Source organism: Lissotriton vulgaris, chromosome 3_1 (assembly GCF_964263255.1).
Source record: "Lissotriton vulgaris chromosome 3_1, aLisVul1.2, whole genome shotgun sequence".
NCBI classification, from domain to species: Eukaryota; Metazoa; Chordata; class Amphibia; order Caudata; family Salamandridae; genus Lissotriton; species Lissotriton vulgaris.
In genome coordinates this window covers 52,262,272-52,284,699 of record NC_141689.1, presented here as the reverse complement: position 1 = coordinate 52,284,699, position 22,428 = coordinate 52,262,272, and the positions used below count along the sequence as shown (strand labels likewise).

The 22,428-nt window shown below is 43.1% G+C and overlaps 1 protein-coding gene across 1 annotated transcript in view; it reads right to left on the bottom strand.

Annotated features, from left to right (window-relative positions):
* Positions 1-22,428, bottom strand: part of LOC147725927 (long-chain-fatty-acid--CoA ligase ACSBG2-like) — a 279,020-nt gene that overhangs the window by 100,576 nt on the left and 156,016 nt on the right. Inside the window, exons 7-8 of the mRNA XM_086960051.1 lie at positions 20,507-20,625; positions 13,659-13,880 (exon numbers count right to left, since the gene is read on the bottom strand). Of these exons, the coding sequence (XP_086816177.1) occupies positions 13,659-13,880; positions 20,507-20,625 (341 nt within the window). The remainder of the gene's footprint in view (positions 1-13,658; positions 13,881-20,506; positions 20,626-22,428) is intronic.

Sequence of the window (22,428 nt, the reverse complement as noted above, 5' to 3'; positions counted from 1 at the left end):
TCGGTGGTTCTCTTTTTCAAAATCTATTTTGAACAAATTTTTTATATGTATTAGTGTAAAGTTTTTCTCTAACTTTTATTCAATGGATTTTTATTGTGATTTACCAATGCTGCTTAACAAGTTTAATGACTTACCGCTGGTGAATTAATGTATACTTTTATAATTTTTTTTTACAAAAATCGAATAAAGTTTAATAAACTGAATTAACTCAGTTTCTGTCATAATGTTCTTTGGTTCACTGCTTATCTCATCAGGAGAGGGGTGCTGTCAGGGGTACACAATTTGACAGGACAGAAGTTGTGTACTTCCTATGACAGAACACTTCTATTGCATTCCTTTCTGCTGTTGGAGTTCAGTTTTTTCATCTACCATGGCTGCTGTGCTCAAATCTGATGAGGCAGCAGAATGTAGGGTTATTCCTATTTTGGGCTACTTTTGATTGGCCAGTATCGACCATGGACACCAACAGTCTGGTCTTTGCTTAGTGACTAATTGATCACATTGGGCCACATTTGCACTGTCAATACTAGGATTTGAAAGAATTTGGAGGCTGGCATACAAACATGGTCTGCCCAGTCACTATGCAGCAGCACTAGTCTGCAGGCCCCATCTACTTGTACAGTCAGTTTCACATTTCAACCACAGAAATAGGACTACAGTGTCACGAAAGTATGGAATTCAAGCCGTGCTTCATTTGAACCAGTGGTTTCTAAAGGCCCACCAGCACACATTTTTGGGGACCAGTAGTTATTTATCCTCATCAGAAAATTACTGAGAGCAAGTAAGTGAAAAACATAGAAAGGGCAAAGAAATAGGAAGAGAAAGGGTAAACCTGCAAGACCAAGATAAACAGTAACAAAGTTAAAAACAACACCAGGAAATCCAACACGATTTAGAAAATGATGGTACATTTGAATGTATTATTTGACACCAACATGACAAAAACCCAATATGTAGGACCGGAGTCAAGATTTTTTAAAGCTTTATGTAAAAAAGTGGTTTCTACTAAATCAACTCACTAACACCTAGTCCCCTGCGACCGGGTCAAGGTGGAAATATATGGTTGACCGCCATGGAGTGCAGCTTATATATAAGAAGTAAATTGGACTTAGAAGAATTTTCAAGGAAAATGTTCAAAGAAGGTAAAGTTCAGTGGGACGAGGCTGCAGGTGGGGTCCGGGGAGGGAGTTTTGTCGCTGGACGTCTCTGGAAGAAGTCATGGTAAAGATATCTACATTCAAACTTTGTCACTTTTTTAAGTCAGAAATCTCCAGTGTGATGTTGGCTGTAGCCAACAAGAGTTCTAGGAGGCTGGAAACCCATTTGACTTAGGACTGCTTAACAGGATTTGCTTTTACAGACAAGAACATAAGGGTTCTGTCTCAAAGTCAGCCAGAACGGTGATGCACCTTGGGAAGCTAGATGAGCAGGTTAGTCCCAGTTTTCTTTCAGTTCTAAGAGTAATTTTCGCCCCAAGGTTTGAATTGTAGCTATCTAGGTACCTTTAGCACCACCATCATTAAGGGTCCAAGAGCGGGCTCAAGATGGTGAGAGCCTGTTATGTCCCTGTGGCTCAGAACAGGACACTAGCAAACTACCCTTTGGAGTCACTCTGGAAGAACTGGGTTTAGATGAGGAAGCAGGGCTCGAGCACTAGGGCAGACCTCTAAGGGTTCAAGGTAGGATCCAGGCTACAAAACAGTCCTTTCAGGTGTAGCAAAGCAGTCTTATGGTGCACACAGAAGGCAACAGCAGCAGGCAGTCCTCTGAGAGACCTTCCTTAGGTCCAGAAAGTGAACTGAAGAGTGGGTCTGAGGGCCCTATTTGTAAACCTGGTGCCTTCTTTGAAGTAGACCTTTCTAGAAGTTTCTGTTTGAAGTGCTTGGAATACCCTGACTACCCTGCCCAGACTCCAAGCTGGCTGCAAGGATAATACAGTGGTGACAAGTTCTTTCTGTGAAGGCAGAGCAAAAGCAATTCGATTGCAAGTTGACCTGCGCCCAGCTCTACCCACTTCTTGCCCGCCGATGGCACATTCAGGTACACTAAATCCCTCTATTTTGTGACTGTCTGGGAGGAGTTAATAAAGTTCTCATGCCAAATATACATTGTCATGTGACCCAGGGGAGGCTACAGCCACCAAATGGCAAACAGTAGAAAAATGACTACTTTTTAAATATAGCATTTTCAAAATTGCAACTTAAAATCTGACTTTACCAAACATGAAATGTTCATCTGTACCCAGTCAAAAGCTAAACGTTTTTAAATGTAATAAGGCAACTCAAGTTCATCCTATGGGTCTGGTAGGCCTCACAGTAGTAAGACATAATTTAGACGCTTTTCACTACCAGGACTGTAAAGCTAGGAACCAGCGAATACCTGTCAAGGAAAATATCAACAACGAGGGGATTGAAACAAGGATGCGTCCTGGGCCCTACACTTTTTAACTATTTCATGGTAGACCTTTCTTAGGAACAAAACACCAGCATCTCACATGCGCCCAGGTTAGGGGGGCTATCACTCTCTAACTTACTGTATGCCAACAACGTCGTGCTGATCAGCCGAACTCCAATCGGGCTTCAGCACCTGCTAAACACAACTATCAGTCACGCAGCATCCAATTGTCTAACTATCAACCTAAAGAAGTCGAAGGTCATGCGTTTCAACCCGAAAAAGTACACAACTGGGTTTCACTGGTATCTGGAAGGTGCACCCATGGAAGTTGTGGCCGTAATCAAGTATCTAGGCGTGATGTTTGATGAGAAAGGTAGTTTTAAACCTAAAAAAAGCCATGAAAAGGAGAGTTAACTCAATAGCGGTACCTCTAAAATCTCTTAAACCTAAAACATCCGGGCCAAGCTTCAACCCACTACTACAGGTTTTACAAGCAAAGCTAATCCCAGCTATCATCTATGGGTGCATGTGTCTCAGGGGAAGAGATGGAGATACTCTGGAGCGTACTGTGTCGAGATCAGCAAGAATAATATTCAGCCTCCCAAATTACATCTCTCCTGCACAAATCAGGCTGGACTTTGGTTTACAATCGCAAAAAATATCTCAGAACAACACCCACATGAAATGCTGGCATAGGATCAAAAGGTCCCAACAAAACTCTTTGAATTTCCACCTCAAGCAAAAGCGTGCACAGCAAGAAACTACCTGATAGCATCTATAAACCGCCTAGGCTTGAAAGAGTTCTGGGCAGCTTCGGTAGCACAAAACAGCTCCAAGTCTCTGGTAAACAAGACAGTGAAAAGGCTGTCAGTGGTATAGGACAAAGAATCACTCAGGGGAAGGTCTCATGAATGTGTGTGCTGCAGAGCTATACAAACCCCGTCCTGCAAAGATATTAGGGTGCTGGCTTCAACAGGAGATTAACAGAGAAACATCTTCAGTCCCGAATGGGTATCCTCCCCATCCTGCCGCACCTTTCAACATGGAAGTGATCCTCAGAAATAACCAAGTGCCGTCTTTGTGGGAAAGCAGAAGGGAGCATCACACATCTATTATACACCTACCCGTGTACTGGACCCTGAACGACGATGGTTTTTTAAAACAATCTTCAGCACCAGGAGGATAGGAACCTGCAGACAAGCAGTGAAGGCTTGCCTTGGAGCAGGAGACCTAGAGCTGCCATGCAGGTTCGTACAAGTTATGGGGGTGTTAGAGGAAACAATCAAGCGATCCGGTGCACAACAAACAGTTTCGAACGCGGGCTCACCATTGCCTAGAATTGGCGCTCTTCCTTAGGAAACACTTGGCGCAAATAATCTTTTGTTAAATATTGGGCACCTGACATCTTTTGGATCTGCAGCATCCTTATTATAAAATCTAACTACAAGGCTGCTATACAATGTTAATATTCTTGATATTTTAAAATACGTGTGATCCAAAGGCACCATTTTAGTCATATATATATGTTACAGGGTCCTTATAAGATTGTCTTAAGGGGAGATTGAGGACTGCCAATAGGACATCAAATGAATAGGCACTCCGTAGGAGCATGGCATTAGCTAGCTGAACAGAAAACGTTGGATAGTTAACGTAATCTGCCCCACAGCTTTTTTTTTCTGTCGGACTCCAGAAAGAATGTAATTGAAGTTTTATTTGATGATCGCTCACCGTTAAGTGATTTTTGTGAAGGTTTTAATTAACTTATACAATAATATTTTACTACCAGGACATATAAAACTTAAAAGTACACACACAACCTTTTAATTGCAATGCACCCTGACCTATGGGCTTCCAGTGTCTACTTTAGGGCTGACTTATATGCAATAAAAGGAGAATTCAATGCTAGACATGGGTATTATATTGACAAGTCAAATTGGCAATTTTAAATTGCATTCATGCTGCAATGGCAGGCCTGGGGCTTGATTTAAGGGACTACTTAATTGGGTTGCACAATAGGTCCTGCAGGCCCACTAGTAGCATTTAATATACAGGGCCTGGGTATAAGGGTACAATGCAATCTAAGTAAATTCGACATGCCAAACAGGTGTAAATCAATTTTACCTTGTTTTAAGGAGGGAGCATAAGCACTTTAGCCCTCGTAGCAGTGAGTAGTGTCAGAGTCCTGGATGAATGGTGCTTAAGTGCAGGATGAACAAGGTCTAAGTGCAGGCTGAGAGGTATATAAGTGGGCAGGGTGAGCAGTGCCTAAGCAGAGGTTGAGTGGTGTGAGTGTGCAAGATGAGCATTGTTTGGGACTAGTGGTTCATGTGTATAGGATAAAACATGTGTTAGTGCAGTGCAGAGTATGTTGAAGCATGCAAGGTATGATGTGGGAGAGGGAAAAATGAGCATTCAGCATGAGTAGTGTATTAGTGGTTTATAAGTTAATAATGAGAGGAGAGTGAGTAATGTCTGGGAAAAGGATAAGCAATGTTTAAAAGCAAATTGAGTGATGGATGGGTGCAAGGTGAGTGGTGCATGAGTGCAAGTGAGCATGCACCACCCCTTCCTTGAGCATTATTTGGCCCGGTGACCACATCACCGGGACCCAGATTTTGAGATGATGGGACATGTGCCCCACCTTCTCGTGCCTTAAACGGCCCCGGTGATGCCATACTCTGGGGCCAAAAGCTTTATTAGGCCCTATGGACCCCATCTACCAGATCCAATTTCCATTAGAATCTGACTTTACCAAACATGAAATGTTCATCAGTCCCCAGTCAAAAACTATCAGTTTTTAAATGTAATAAGGCAACTCATGTTTATCCTATGGGTTTGGAAGGCCTCACAGTAATAATACATAATTTAGGGGTTTTTCACTACCAGGACTGTAAAGCTAGGAACCAGCGAATACCTGTCAAGGAAAATACCAACAACAAGGGGATTTTTTCATGGCAGACCTTTCTTTGGAACAAAACACCAGCATCTCACATGCGCTCAGGTTAGGGAGACACTGGAGTACTTCATGGGCCTGAAACTACCACTCATGCAACTCTATAGTTTGAGTGAGACTTTCGGGCCATATATGGTGTCCCTGGCAGATGGTTATATCCCTGGCAACCTGTAATGAATTTAAATGAACTTAGGTAGATGTTGAACATCTTTAGTCTCTGTCTGAATCTGCGTGCGCAAGATTCGTGCAGATCAAACAAAGGAAGGGAAATGTTAAAAACATGTGTTCCTTAATAAATGTCTTCAACTTACTACTGATTTTTTGAGTTTCATTTATTAGAAAGGGGTATGGCCTAATTGAAGAGAGGAAAGTATGCCTCCCCCTCCTCGAGCCTTCTTGTAGCCCTGGGACTCAATTCCAGGGAACAAATTCCTTTATAAAGGACTCTCGTGAGAATCCATCCGACTAAACCGGAAAGATATACAAATATATTTTTACCTCAATTTCTCAGTAACTACAGAATGGATTTATACCAAATAAGAAAAAGTACAATCCGCTCGAGGCTTGGGGCATAGTTTGTTTGCTGCTATCCGTTTCCCTACCTGCACTGTGACTCGGGCGTGAGTGAAGAAGCCCTTGGATTTTGATTTTGGAACTCAAGCTGCTAGACGGACTCCAGTGCCGGAATAATCACCGGGTGAGACGCGGGACTGCGAGGACCAGGGGGCCAAGCAACACCTTGACAGGCCGCACCGGGTCCTCTTTCCGCCGCGCCCCCCCCGCACTGAAAAGCGCCTCGCGGCCCTGGCTTCGCGGGTGCCGCTCGAGGCTTGGGGCATAGTTTGTTTGCTGCTATCCATTTCCCTACCTGCACTGTGACTCGGGCGTGAGTGAAGAAGCCCTTGGATTTTGATTTTGGAACTCCTGCTGCTAGACGGACTCCAGTGCCGGAATAATCACCGGGTGAGACGCGGGACTGCGAGGACCAGGGGGCCAAGCAACACCTTGACAGGCCGCACCTGGTCCTCTTCTTGCCCCGCCCCCCCGGCCAACACCCAATCCCTGGGAAGCATAAATCTATTCAGCGGCTCCCGCATCACGGGACGAAGCGCGGGGCGAAGCCCGGGCAAAGGGTGGGCCGTTTGAGGCTGTTCGAGAACGGACGAGACCGGGATTGGGCCATCCTCTTTTGCTCTTGCCATCACTTCTCACTATCTCCTCTTGCCCCCATAATCATCGAACAATGACTGCTAGAGAGACAAGGAGCAAGAGCACGCTGGGAGCCGGACCAGGAAAAGGTACTCTGGACAATTATTTTGTCAAAGCGGGGTCTCTCCTGATTGATGAAATTTCGGTTCTTGAAAGGCGTATATCCCAGGAAATTGAATGGGTGAAAAGATCCTCTCTAGGCCCTATAGCTCATACTAGGACACCTGAAAATAGACCAGAACGTATTGAGTTAGACACTGGGGAAAATGGGGCTAATGGGATGTTAGCCATGTCTGATCTAACCAATTCTACCCTTCACAGCAATACGAGTAGTCCTGATGAGTTAAGTTTACTAGCCCTACCCAGGCTCCAAGAAAACCCTCCTCCCCCCACACCTTCTGTCACTATATGTAACACGGTTGACAGTAACTGTATAGCTAGCGATCCTACACAGGGGGAAAGGGAAGGGGCGATACCAAAGAGGAAAAGAGGGGCACAAAATCCGGGGGGGGGCGCAAGGCTAAAGTTGCAAAGCGCAACCCTGTAATTGTGGGAAATAAAAAGGGTTCAACTAATAAGGAACCTGCACAGCCGGATTATACCCAGGCGCCACCCATTACGAATTTATCCCCACAGGCATTAGATAATGTAAATCCTCCTCGCCCTAATGTAACCAATGGCGACGATGTCATTACAATGTCTAACATTGCCGCCCTTTTGAAGTTACTAATAAGCCCCCTAGAAGCACGTCTATAAAGATTGAGGCCAGGCTTGTGATCATAGAGAAAGCAACGGTGCAACTAGCGGACACTTACAAAAAAGATAGTAAGGTAGCTGGAGGAGGGGTGGAGCCTAGGAACAAGAAGACCACATTAGTCCCCCCAGTGAAGGATGGCAATTTAGCCCCCATAATATTACAGAATCAGCAGCCCATACTTCTTACTGCTATCCCTCAGCCAACTGACTGCGCCGTACCCCCCAGTAACACCGAGAGGAAAGCAACAGTTACACAGGGAGCACATGTCACTACCCAAAAAATTAGGCCAGTTAACTTGCCACCGGAGGCAAGTCCATACACAGTTATTCTAGCTGGCGTCCCCGGGCTAAAACCTGATTACAAAGAATCTGTTGTGGCATTAAAAAATAAGGTGGTTAGTTGGCTTAGTACATACAGACCTCTTCCCCATGGAGTTACGAGCGAGGTTCTTATGGTAAGGAGAACCCCATGGTTAGGTAACTCAAGGAAATCAATCACCGGAGATTGTGTCCTAATTAATTTTAGGGATCCCAGGACCGTCTCCCATACATGCAGATGGTCGCATCCGGACCAGGGGACATCTATCCAGGCCCTACCCCTATCCTTTTTCTACCCACCAACGGCGTGGACACACGAGGAGGCGGGATGGGAAACAATTTCTGGGAGGGGGAAGGATGGGTCGGCAGAGAGAGAGGAGCTTTCCACCACTCCAGACCTCAGCACTTTGCCCACTTTCCGACATTTAACGGGTATAGCTGTTTAGACATGGCCGACTGACAGTATCTGGCCGGGATAGGGGAGGGCGGCGGCCGATTGGGGGGTCCCAAAAAAGGAAAAATTACCCACCACACTGAACTTTGTGATAATTCCCCGGGGAGAGTCACCGGGATGCGAAGGAAATAAATATCAAGATGGCTCAATTGTCAGATATTATAGCCGAGCAGGAATTATTGCCAAGTATATGCGAGACGGACACTCCACCATTAAAAACCACGGATCATAGATCATCCTCTTTAAAGATAATATCATGGAACGTGGCTGGTCTGGGGAACAAATTGAACTGCCCGGACTGGAGCTTATTTATAGAGGGTATGGAGATATGTATGTTTCAAGAAACCTGGGCGAGAGAGGACGTCTATCGTCCAGGCTTCGTGACATTCACCATCCCGGTGAAATGGGGGGGAAAGGGGCGCCCCTCGGGATGTCTTGTAACGTGGGTGGCGGTCGACCTGGGTTGTAAAGCCAGATTACTTGACACAGCCTCGGAGGATATTCTAGGGGTCCTGTTGGAGTGGCCTAACCTGAGCAGACTGGCCGTAGTAAATGTTTACTCCAGGCCGGTAAATATCACAAAGGAGTCGCGTACCATCGACAAACTATCTGTTTTCCTCAGCGACATTCCCCAGGGCACACCCTTTTTGGTAGGAGGGGACTTAAATTGCCATTTTGAGCCTCTCCTAGGCCTACTGGATGGACTCTCCCTAGATGAGGATGCAGTGTGCTCTGTACCCCCCACGTCAGCCCCCCCCCCAGAGCCTGGACTCCCCTTGCCGTCCAGATTACTGGCTTAACCCTGAAACATGGTTTGCGGGCGTGCAATGGACGCATAATCTCTGACATCCCTCCCAAATGTACATACAATAGAGTGGGAATGGAGTCTAGATTGGACTACATGTTGGTCCAACTCGCTTTATGGTCGCATATCATTGATTTTAAGGTGATCCCAAGGGAAGATAGCGACCATAACGCACTTGAACTGGAATATGCACTCCCCGGCTTAGATGATAGAGGGGCAGCGGTACCCGCACCAGCATCAGCGCTGGCACTGACGAACAATAGACGGAGAGTGAGGTGGGAGAAGCTAGCAGTGAATGCAGAGAAGATCTCAGGGCTTTATGCCCGGGTCATCCCTACACTTGATAAGGTGTGTGCAATAACAGAGCTTGCTAGCACCCAGGATATACATGAGCAACTGTGGCTGGTGCACGAGGATCTTATTAAGTCCGTAGCGGAAGTTTTATTTACCACAGGAAAGAGAGGGGGCGGCTGTTCCAACCGCCCAACCTGGTATAACGCTACATGCCGTAAGGCCAAATCAGACTTGCTGATTTCAATTAAGGCAGGTACTGACCGATCTGAGGCCCAGGGCAGAAGGAGGGATTATAAGCGCTTGGTCACCCACGCAAAGAGTGAATGGGAACAGGAGAAGTGGGAAAATCTTGCCACCCTATTAGTTGGCAGGGATTCCCGCAAATTCTGGCGCATTGTTAACACAGGGTCCGAGGAGCCAGTTTCGGCTATTGAACCTAATATCTCAGCTGAGGCTTGGCAGGACCATTTCCAGTCACTTTACATGGTTGATGATGGGGCTCCAAATCAAGCAAAACCAACCACTGGTGGCTTACCGGAAAGGGAACCTTTTACAGAGACAGAGGTCCGAGCCGCCATTGCAGGGCGGACACCAGGCAAGGCGCCCGGACTAGACGGTTTACCTGGTGACTTATTTAAGCAGGAGCCTGATGTGTGGGCCCCTTACTTGGTGCTGTTATTTAATGCTGTCCTAAGGGGTATGGAGGTTCCAAGTACTTGGCTGGGCGCAGAGATTGTGCCGATATTCAAGAAGGGGTCACCTCTGCTCCCAGCCAACTACAGGCCCATCAGCCTCATAGACGTACCCCAGAAAATATTTGGTAGGCTTTTACTTGACCGTACTCAAAGTTGGATAGAGGAATTTGGAATTTTGAGCCCCTACCAGGCAGGATTTAGAAAGGGGGTCTCAACCATGGATCAGATTTTTCGTTTAAATCTTCTGTTTTGGAAGACAGCGATAATCGAGGCTGGCAGTCTGTACACAGTATTTGTGGACTTACGAGCCGCCTTCAATTTAGTGCCAAGAGCTAGACTATGGACTGTGTTGGCGGAGTTGGGCATCCCATCTGACATCCTCTCGATTTTGATAAGATTGCATCAGGGGAATTGTGCACGTGTCAGGTGCGGTAGGAACGGGGCACTTTCTGGAAGATTCCCCATTGACAGGGGGGTGAGACAGGGTTGTGTGCTTGCACCGACCCTGTTCTGCCTCTTTGTCAACAGGGTAATCGCCCATTTGACTAGGATAGGTGACATCGATGCTCCAAAGCTCAACGGCTGCAGGGTGCCCGCATTATGTTTGCGGACAATACCCTGCTGCTGTCTAAATCCCCTATGGGAATACAACGGGTCTTGGATGGGTTCACGATTTTTTGTGTGGAGTGGGTCTTGAGATCAATGCCCTTAAAACTAAATATATGATTCTCAACCCCCCTTCCTCAACACGCCCGAATCCCACTATAGGCACCCTGAGACTTGAGAGGGTATCTAGTATTGAATATCTCTGGGTGAATATCAACCAAAACATGACCTGGGACACACACCGGACCAAGGAGAACATGAAATGAGCACAGTTAACGGGTGGCATTTGCAGGATGGTAAATAGGTCAACCTATAAACCCCTTGGTCCTGTGCTCCAAATTTATAAAATGCAGGTGAGGGGGGCAGTCACCTACGGGGGGGAATTGTGGGGTCACATACCTGCCCAAACCTTTTGTCAACTGAAAATAAATTCATTAGGCAGCTGGTAGCTTTACCCTCAAGCACCCCGCTCCTCCCGATGAGGTTAGATCTGGATCCAAGACCAATTACAGAGGAGTTGGGACTGAAACCAATTACTTTCTGGCGTCGAATTTGGAGTACGCCTGAACTCATGAATTATAGGACTGAGCTCCAAGAGATCCTATCTTTACCAAATGCCTTACACATTCCCTGGTTGAAATACATTAGACAAACTTGTGAGAGCCTAGGAAGACCAGAATTATGGCTAGACCTGGGAAATGCATGCTCTAGGATCCCACGTAAACTTGTTTCAAGGGATTTCTACGAACGAAATTTACTTGCATTAGTAGAGAGTACACGGGAGGGGTCCCTTACTAATTTGTTCATCAAATTTAAAGATTCATACTATTTAGAGCACGTCCTTGATGGCATTAGTCCCGTTTTGACCAGGAAATTGTTTCTGCAGTGGCGATACGGCACACTCCCCCTTAGGGCTTTCACCAAACACTGGGGTCAGCCCTCGCCCACAGAACAGTGCCCGGTATGCACACATCCTCAGGAAAATGATCTGCAAATCATATTTTTTTGTAAAGCTTACCATAGATCTAGGAGGCACTGGGTTATCCCACTTCTAAAAAACCTAGGTTTTAGACATTATCTTTCAGCATTCAGAATTTTAAAGACCGACTTATCACCACCGGTTGTGTTTGCGGTGGCAAAATACCTAACTGCGATGTGGCATACCCGCACTCGTTATATAAAGTCAGTCACCGATTCGTGAAAAATGAAATGTACTGTTTATTTATAACCAGAATGCACTGTTATTCTTTTTAAATGTTTACCGTAAGGTTTTCATATTTCTGTTTTATTTGCTATTGATTGCAAGTTGCTATTAAATTGTATGTATATCTTTTATGATCTAAGTAGATCGAAATAAAGATTGAAAATGAAAAGTACAATGTGCGGACCAAGATCTAGGTTCCTGCCAAATTTGGTTTAATTAAAATCTTCAGTTTTTGCTAACACGCTTCTGAAAAAGCCCATGGAAATGTAATGGACATTTTTGATGTTGGGACCCCCCCGTTTTTCTTGGCCCTCACTTTATGGCTCACCTGAAACATTCCATGCACAAACTACGCAAAACACCTTTTTGGATAGTTTTGTGAAGATTTCTCAAACAATTTCAAAGTTATCAGCAAGGTGGTGACCTAAATATAACTGGTAATATGCATGTGTGTGTGTGTGTTTCTATGTATATGCACATATACATATAGATATATTTATCTGTAGAAAGGTAGATAGATAGATAGATAGATAGATAGATAGTTAGATAGATAGATAGATAGATAGATAGATAGATAGATAGATAGATAGATAGATAGATAGATAGATAGATAGATAGATAGATAGATAGATAGATAGATAGATAGATAGATAGATAGATAATGCTGCCTCTAAGTTGCTATTCATTATTATTGTTGAGTGTGAAAAGGGGTCATGCCTCACATGAGGGGATACAATGAGTGTGTCACGATGTTCCCAAAGTTAAGTTTTTGTGTTGCTGAGGGTTTTGGCTTGCATTTCATGTTAGAATCATGTTTGAATTTTTTTACGTATTATTTCACTATTTTTAATATCATATCATAATCAGCGTCATAACACTTGATGTTATAGTAAAGAAGGGAAAAACATTAAACATCATTCCTATGACATTGTAGCACCTTTTGAAAAAGAAAGAAAGATGAGGGGTGGGAGTTACTACCCTCTATGGGCCAAAAAGTGTAATTGCAGTAACAAACGTAAACAACCACACAGAAATAAAATAACCCTAAGGTTATATAATGAATTTTCATGCATCAAGTATTTTAAGTGTGTTTATTAAGGGAATGTTGGATCCTAAAACACCTGTAGCTGAACTTTGCGGTTATAGATTGTTTGCTCAAATGTGTCCATAGTGGCTGCAGCTTCCATCTGTTGTGTGTTGAGGGACTGCTGTGAGAAGTTTTGTGCAAATTTCTATAGAGAATTTAAATAAAGGGGAGGGTCAAATTTGATATTTCACACGAAATTTAATTTCTCCAAAAAGGACCTAAAAGGGTTCAATCTTGAATGTCCAGAAGCTGTTCTTTTAAATAACTTTTTGTAAATGTGGCTCTATTTTTAGTATTGTTTGATGAACTTTGGCAGATGTTTATATCCCTGGCAACCTGTTATGGTTTTAAATGAACTTAGGTAGATGTTGAACATGTTCAGTCTCTGTCTGAATCTGCATGTGCAAAATTCGTGCAGATCCAACAAAGGAAGGGAAAAGTTAAACACATGTGTTGCTTAATAAATCTCTTCAACTTACTACTGATTTGTTGGGTTTCATTTATTAGACAGGGGCATGGCTTAATTGAAGGGAGGGAAGATTATGTGACATTAACACAATTTAGCAGAAATTGACTTGTTTAGTTTTTTGCCAAGAAAGACCGGGGCATCGATCCCAGGAATACAGCACACATGACAATGAATCTGCTGGAAGAATTTTAATGTTGGGAGTGGGTTTTTATGGTTGTTCCTTAACAAAATTTATATCAAAAGAGCAAAATCAACAGAAGCATTTCTATCAAACAAGAGTCTGTAAAGCTTGTTGTCAACTCTATATTGTATCTCCTTCACTATTGATGTGGTATCATACCCTTTACCAGTGAGCTATAGTGAAATAAGATGCCTTTGATTGCTCTGCTCACTAAAGAAGCCATATCCACTGACCTGGCAATGCAGAAGTTGCTCTGCACAGACACCATATATGGGCCAAAAGTTTCACTCAAACCATAGAGTTGCATGAGTTGTAGATTCAGGCCCATGAAGTACTCCAGTGTCTCCATCATGATGGGGGCGGCACCAGTGTGGCATTGAGTGCATCGATCCAGGCCCAGGTCAGCTTGTATTGTTTTGAGGATCAGCTCATCTGCTAACCAGTGTCGGTCATTGCTGTAATGGAGAGAGGTCAGGTTAGATTATGCAAAGCCAACACTATGGAGGAGAGAGAAGCTATAACTAGGTAAGAACCCTCAGCCTCCCAAATTGCCTAAAGTAATATCACGATAAAGAGTTAACCTAACTAGTTGAATCCCATTATGTTTCGCAAGATTGTTGAGTTGCCCATAGTATATCTGTTCAGAGTGTGAGATAAACGCGTTCCATGCTGAGAATGCACTATCAGTTCGCTGAAGGGGGCTAGCTTCAGGTTGAAACACTTGAGAAAGATAGTCCTGCCTCGGGTTGTTAACCGTGTCAAATACTGCTCTAAGCCGGGCTTAAGAGAGTTCTTTGGTGCATGTATGATTCTAATATAGTGCTCTTGGCACTCTAATTTGTGCCTCACGAGGTCTAACTCTAATTTAAGCCTGGTCCTTTGCAGTGCCCAGGTATGTGCAGGATTTTCTTATATGCTGCTTTTGGTTGGAGTCCAGCAGTGGGCTCAGCGCTCCTGGGAAGGATTGGTGGCCATAGTTTAATGATATTAACTATTTGGCCTTTAGAGCTCTTAGGGTGGGTTTGGCTGGATTGCTCATTTGGTGGATTTCTTGGTGTTTTAGATCATAAACCCCACTGACTCCTTTAGAGATCTTTGGTCCATTTCTGAGAACCAAAAGCCTAAGCAGTCATTAGTTATATATGTTATTGTAGTCATTTTCATCTCCCCAAGAGAACAGTGTGCATCTTATTTTGTGTATATTTGCCAAAGATGATGTCTTTTGTGTTTTCGTTGTTTACTTGTGGTTTAATATTACTGTTGTACCTCTAAAGTGCATTGAGTGCTCTCTGTAGGTCTGTCTTTGTGCAATCCCTCACCACAATGTCATCAGTGTACTGCAGGATGGTGAGTCTTATTGTTCCCAGCTTCTGTGTCAACAGGCTGGCACCTTGTTGGGCTTCACCCAGGTCTACTTTGTACAGGTTAAAAGGCAAGAGGGCAAAAAACCCCACTGCTTCAAACCCCATGCCTGTCATTTTCTCCACAGCATCCCTTTGTCTACTCTACGAAATGCAGCACTGTAGTCAATGAAGCAGCAAAAAAGTGGCAGCTCAATGGCACGGTGTGTCAAGTAGGCCAAGGGCTGTGATGTCATCAGCAGTTGTGGTGACAGCCCTGAACCCTGATTGAAAAAAAAGTAGAATGTTGTTGTCTTTCACCCAGGACTCTTCCTCAAGCAGCATTCAGGCATAGCCCTTGGCTTCCAGGTCAAGTAGAGCAATGAGATGGTAGTTGATTGGGCTTGAACAATCTCCCTTTTTATGAATTAGAAACAAAATAGATCCCATCCAAGAATTGGGGGCCATTGCTCCTATAAGTAAGAAATTGTCGAGCAGGACCAGTAGGCTTGCCCAGCAATCTTGCACAGATTTGAATATTTCAGGGTGTAGGCAATGGGAGAGATGCACCATCAGTACTCTTTTTCTCTATTGCTTTTATTATGTTGGCTTGAATAATAATTGTGACAGTTCTGGTGGTTCAGAGCCAATCACAGCAGAGTTGATATTTTGACCACTTGCTTTTTCTTCGGTAAAACGTTTTTTCCCACAATGATTCCCCAGTCCTTCTCTGCCACTCCGTTTGATCTGGTGTGAGAAAAATCTTTTAGTTTAGGCTCCCAAAAATGGGCTTGATTTTGCTCTTCCAACAGTAAAAAGATCTTAAACCATTGTTCCTCTGTTTCTTTCATTTTAGCAGCAATTCTTTCTTTCGGGAAGCGCCCTGTGTATTATAACTGCTAGGGAAGATCTTTGTAATTTTGTTCATTCGTTAGCCACCAGGACTCTCTGAACTTTGTGCTTGCTAGTGATTAGTTCCTTGGACTTTATTAAATGGAACAGAAGGTGGGTTAATTTTCGCTGTACTTTGATTCTCTTCTGCTCCTCCACAGGCTGTTTAGTGGATGTCCTTATCCCAATTTGTACTCTACTCCCCCATCCGAGTTCTGGAACTCCCTCCCCGCCCACCTACGACTGACCCAGGACCACCTCACATTCAGGAAACACCTCAAGATCTGGCTCTTCGAGCAGTAGCACCACCCCTCTCCCCTCCACCCCCCCTTCAGCGCCTTGAGACCCCTACGGGTGAGAAGCGTGCTCTACAAATGTATTGATTGATTGATTGATTCTGGAATTTCCCTTCAACTGGAATCTTTTCAGGACTGTGAAGTCCTTCAGCAGGTGCTTCTCTCAGTGACGGTAGCTGGGCAGATTGATTTGATGGTAATTCCAGGGACACTCAGGAGTCTATGGTTGCTTTTCACTCGGTCCTTAACTTCAAAGGAACTGAGGCTCAAAATTAGTGTTTTGCTGTTGTAATGATTAGTCCACATGTCTCTGAATGCTGGGAGGAATATGTGATGCCGCTATCTTCTTTTCACTCAGCAAAAATGGTCTCATGGTTTCAGAAGTGCTCAACCAGATTTTCAATAATTTCAAACAATACTTCCGAGGCCAGCCATTTTTGATTCTGTTCAACATTAAGATAGTAAGCAGTTAGAGGGGATTTTGACTACATCTTAGACCGTTGATGAGCAAGGCTTGCAATGGGGGTGATTTGGTACTGACTGGGTTTACTTCAAGTTTGCGATCATGCTTCACACATACAGAGAGACCATCTGATGGACAGCCAAAGATGTTACATTTAGCTGAGGACAAAAATGTATATAATCTTGCTGTGGCACCGGAGGCCCAGTTCTCGTGCAGGCATAGGATATACCCTGTGTTTAGGTAATCTAATACTGATTTTTCTTCCTTGATTTTCTTTCAGCCAAGTTCAATGAGATTACAGTTGTGCAAGTGCTATAAACGGGGAAGTCTGGCTTATGTACATTTTGCTCTCCATGAATTTTGGTGCTTTGACTTGCCATAGACCATGCCAGCCATCTCCAATCATGTGTTGCTTCCTGACAATGCACCACCCTCTGTTCATTTATGATAAAAGATTGTTCTTAGCCCTTGCCTAGTTGTTGCACGTAAGTCAGTTTGGTTCCATTTGTTCCTCTTAATGTTGTGTTTACTTGAACTTTGCATGCTGTTAAGTTGATTTTTCTTCACTTTTAGCCCCATTCAGTGAATTATGCTGCTTTCTTTACCATTGAGTCTCAGCATTGATATCTGATGAAATTGTTGCGTTCCTATAAGGGTTTGACTCACTATGTATGTCTTCAGAGAGTTTTAGATCCTAACCGACCTAAAGACTTTTGTGCACGGATGGGTAAGGGATCGATCGGGCTTGAGCAGGCGTAGAATGTTCCCCCTATTAAGTATGTCTTGATGTCCACTTGTGTAATACAGTAGGGTTAACATAAGCTCGAAAGCATAACACATGTGCCCACGGTTAGTTGTGGTTAGTCCCTGAATTGGTGATGTGGCTGGGCTCCCTAGGGCACTAATGTGGGGAGACTTCATTCCGTTTGGAGGAGGAGTCACGCTACAGTTCCTGGTCTGATGGATCCCAGGGGATTTGGTACTTGAGATTTTATTCACTTCAACTTGAGTTTTAGTATCCAATTTTTCCTTGATGGAGTTAAGGAAGCTGTCAGACTTGTGTTTGTACTTTAATAAAGTGGCTCCTTCTTTGACACCTGGGCCCTCCCTTGAGGCAAAAACCGGATACAGATTCAAATCTTAAGACTTGGTTTAGGGTTTAAGCAGCTTAAGTGTAGTAAAAGCTAGTGCTGCCCCTTTCTCTATTGATCTTTTCTTGAGTTATTTCTTGAGTTTTTTCTTTTCTCTCTGAGAACGTGGCAGGGAATTTTGATTTGAAGGGATTTCAGCCTCCTTGTTTGCTGTCCTCAACTGAGGGAACAATTTTATATATATTACTATAGGGATTTGACGGCTGAGGGTTTGCGGGCAACATCCAGCTGTGTTCCCACCAGTGGTGTTGGGAGCCCTCCTTTACCCCCATTGATGAGATAGTGCTAAATTCACAATGTTCGCTCTCCTCCATAGAGGTGATATTTGCTGCTAATTAGTCACTTCTTTTAGCTGTTCCGGCTGTGTTTTTGACAATGACAACCAAATTCAAGAGGATTTCTGGAAGTAAGCTCAATTTATCAATGATTTGGGTGCATGGGCAGGGTCCTCCTTCCTTTACCCTGGATTTTAGCATGATGAAATTACATTAAATCATAGTTAGTGCCCATATCAGCTAAGCAGAGAAACAATAATTGTAATAAGTCATTTTGAATCTCTACTTTAGATGACTGTCATAGCAAGCCTCTGAGAAGGGTTACAAGAGTCATATTTTAATGTGTCAACCACTCTTTATTGCTTTGAGGTTAGCTCCAACATTTTCTTGATTTGTGATTCAGTGTTATGAAGGAAAGTTGTAGTAAGATTGCATAGATCATGGTTATGCTTCACCTTACTGTCCGTGTGGGAGGTTACTGGCTCTGGATGTATGGTCAGAGGAGTGACAAATCAATTAGTGTGAATTTGAGTGCTACTGTCTTGTGCATATTGGCATAAGCTAATGCTGATTTCTCTACTGACGTCATTCCTGTTGACTCTGTGGTGCTTGAGCGAAGCTATTGACTCTTCTTTCTGTCCTGTGCATAGGCCTTCTGACTCATTGATTCCTGCACAGATTTCAGAACGGTGTTGGATTAGGGAACTGATTAGTGTGCCTGGAAGCATCAGATCCCCAATAAACCTTGAGCAAGAATGGGTCCTCCATCTCTCAGTTGCATGAATGTCGAGTAAGTTCGCGTTACTCAGATTATTATTGAGGGGTTCAGCACTTTTTTTACACATTTTGTGATCAAGATTGTTTGGAAATTTACTCTAAGGCACCAGAAGTTCATACAATTAGATTGAAAAATAATTGGATCTGTAAGTGGTCTCTTTCTAAGTTGTGCACTGCATCTCTGCTCATTGCCCTGGAGTCATGGTAACTCTGATACATGGGCTGCTATATTTCTGTACTTCAAAAGCTATTTCATATTTGTGTGGTCAGTTATTGGGAGTTTAAAATATGTTGGGCTCTGATACATTTTGCAGACTCCCGGTAGCCTTCAAAACTACCCCTAGCTTGCCCTTCTTTGTACATCTGCCACTGAGAACCTATCAAAATACTGTCAATCTCAATACATTGTATCACTCTACTTTGGGGATCTGTTCTTGAACCTAGTGCATGCAAAGAGAGTTATGGTAGGAGGCTGAGATCCCATAGTTTCTGACAAAAGAGGATATTCATCAAACCTGTTCTTATAAGATACAAATGTTCATAGGTATTTATTGTATGTGCTTCATAGATCCTTACTGTGTAAGAATAATACAAATATTTTGGGTTGTATCTTGCCCACCGAACAGAAGTTTCATCAATATTCTAGACTGTTTTGTTTGTTATTGTAAGGTATTATACATATTTGAATTCCAATCATAGTACCACACCATGAGGAAACATTGGCTGCTACATCTAGGTCTCCATAGAGAGTCATGTGCCAAAAAATATGTGCCTTAGGCATCCATTTGGAGAGCAATGGGTAATGACACTCTGAAACACTGGTGATCAACAACAGTATTCACATGATATTCTCCAGTAGCCCCTGCCTCGCACAAGAGCACTTCGTGCAACTTTCACAAACTATGCTCCCCAAGTATGGATTTAGAAAAACAATGGTTCCTGTGGCATATCACTTTGTAAATTATTTGATAAACTGAGACTTGATAACAATCCAATTATTGGAGAAAGGGTGGCAACAAGGAGAGAGAAACACAATTATATCAGTTTCAAACCATTGTTTTATGCTTCAAATAACAAAAATGAATAAAATTGATTTGACTGCGACATATAATACAAACAACCAAACATTTCCCTGAAGGCAGCGATCGAGCTGGTTGGAAACGCGCCCAGGTATTCCCTGTTCATTTCGCGCGGTGACGGCATCGACCGTCACAGACAGATAGACTACAATTACCAAGTTGTCTATGACAGTGTGCCCGGCTGGGTTCACTGTAAGTAAATTCGTTTTACTTTCACACGCATGGGTTACACTTTCCATTACCCCAGTATAAGAAGTCCCTCACTCCCAGTCCTGATGAGACCCTCATTCTAAGGGTCGAAACGCCGTCGACGTACTTGGAGGCGAATAAGACTCATACAGTGCCTATGATTTTATAGCGGCTGTTCTACAATTGATTTAAATAATTGCTCTGAGTCATGTCTCCGTCTTGTAAATAGCCACCACTGTAACCTGTATAGTTCACTTAACTGTACACACGTTGTCTTTTGGTTACTTCACAAATCACTGGGGACACATTGCACTTTGTATATTGTATTATATGTCGCAGTCAAATCAATTTTATTCATTTATGTTATTTGAAGCATAAAAAAATGGTTTGAAACTGATATAATTGTGTTTCTCTCTACTTGTTGCCACTCTTTCTCCAATACTTGGATTGTTATCAAGTCTCAGTTTATCAAATAATTTACAAAGTGATATGCCACAGGAACCATTGTTTTTCTGGATAAACGCATTACCCTGGTTCCTTTGTGAGTAGGGTCTCCCTTGTTCTCTTTTTTCGCCCCAAGTATGGATAGCATAACACATCATCATGCCTCGCCAACATACTCATTCATAGAATTGGCGCTAGTTATTGTCTGTGCAACTTCCTGGATCTTCTCCCAAACACGTGGTACCCCAAAAAACATGGTGGGCCGAACTTCCTTCAGTGTCTGAACCAGGGATCCCTGTGATAAAAAATAAAGATGTAGATGATGGAATGATTAGGTACAAAAATTCTATCTTAGTATTTATTTGTCAATTGCATCATTGACTGAAAGCCTGCTGGTTCTGTCCACACATTCATCGTCACAATTGGTACCGCTGAGTGTCAGTACTTTAAAAACAAATATTTTTCACACTATTGTTACAAATGCTCAATCTCAGTGGTTAGAAAACTGAAATATAGGTTATGTCTCAATGGAATACTTAACCAGCATTACTGGCAAACAACTGTACAAAGGGGACCAACGCGCCCTATTTCCTTTGGTCCTGAAGAGAACTCTCTCTTTCTCACACTTTGGTCTTTGTTGACTCTCGTAAATCCTGGCGTTTTAAATCCTCAAGACTGGGAAAGTGCCTTGGCAATTCCTGAATGACAGTGAAACTCTGTGCTCAAAATGCAGGGGCTACAAATGAAGCTACATATACATTATTTAGTGTAGAGGAGATAGAAGGAGCTACTTTTTTCAGCAGCAAAAAATGTGCCTATAACCTGACTTCTGCAGGAAGTCATTTCCTTCCCATTGCAACCTTTCATTTTTTTTGAATGCCACAAGTACAAGTCCTTGTGTTGGCATGAAAAACACATCAATTCTTCCTCCACCACGCGTGGATTTGAATTGTCTAGTTGCACAAGAAATATTCTAATTTTCTTCAGAATATCTTGCCTCCTTAACATTCTAAGTCATGTCCTCCTCAGAAAATCCATTCCATTTTGTTACATTGCATGGTACTTGCAATCCATTGTTCCCTGGAATAAATTCCTTCTTCCTTGTGGCGCCTTTTTCATACATCTCGCCCCACTATGCACTATTGAATACTGGCTCCCCTTATATGTTAACTACCAAAACGAGTTGTGGGAGAACTCAAGGTCCGAGTTATGCACTAGCTCTATCAGGGAGAGGAATGCTGTGGAATAGCTCCAGTAAAACAATAAACAATTTCAATGGTACAACATGGAATATTCCATTCCAAAAGAGAATATACTCAAGGAATCCCCTAGCAGTTCACCAACTCATTGCTCCTCAGGAGAGACCTGATCACATGACACCATTGCCTATTGGAAAGCAATCAGTGTGAGAACTGTTCCAGCCTCTTAATTAAAGTAAAATAATGAAGACCATCTTGGACAGTTTTTGTATCAACCATCAACTTTTATCTTTTTCACTTTAAGCCGCATGTGTTTATGAGCAATAAAAGCCTGGTTAACTTTGCTTTATCAATAAACATTAATTCTTAGCATGAGTTTTTATCATGATAATATAATATGCTTTTAAATATATGGCTGTGCAAATATTTCATTTAAGATGATTTTCCAATTTAAATGCTTTTTCTGCTATACCAAGTTTTACCAATGTACATACCTTTATGAATGATTGAGTTCTACTGCTTATTAGAGAACAGATGCCTCAAATATCATCTTTACCCCCACAATCTGGGGAGGGTTGTGAACACTGGGATAGGTCACATCTGAAATCCTTTCTTTTGGAAGTTTGCTTTGCTTTCAAACCTATAAGTAACCCTATTAGAACGTGTGAGAGTCCTTTTCTGTGCGTTCTGCCAGTGCAGGCAAACATTTCTTGTTTCTATTTTGATCTCCTCTATCAACGGCCATTTTACTTGTTCGCGCCCATGCTTACGCGCCTGCCATTGTGGCATCTTTCTATGGGTGTTCAAGGTGAACATGGCTCTGTCCTTTAATGTAAATATGTGGAGGTAAGCTGAAGTATGTTTTGCTGTGATAGATTCGACTAAGGAAATATTCTCTC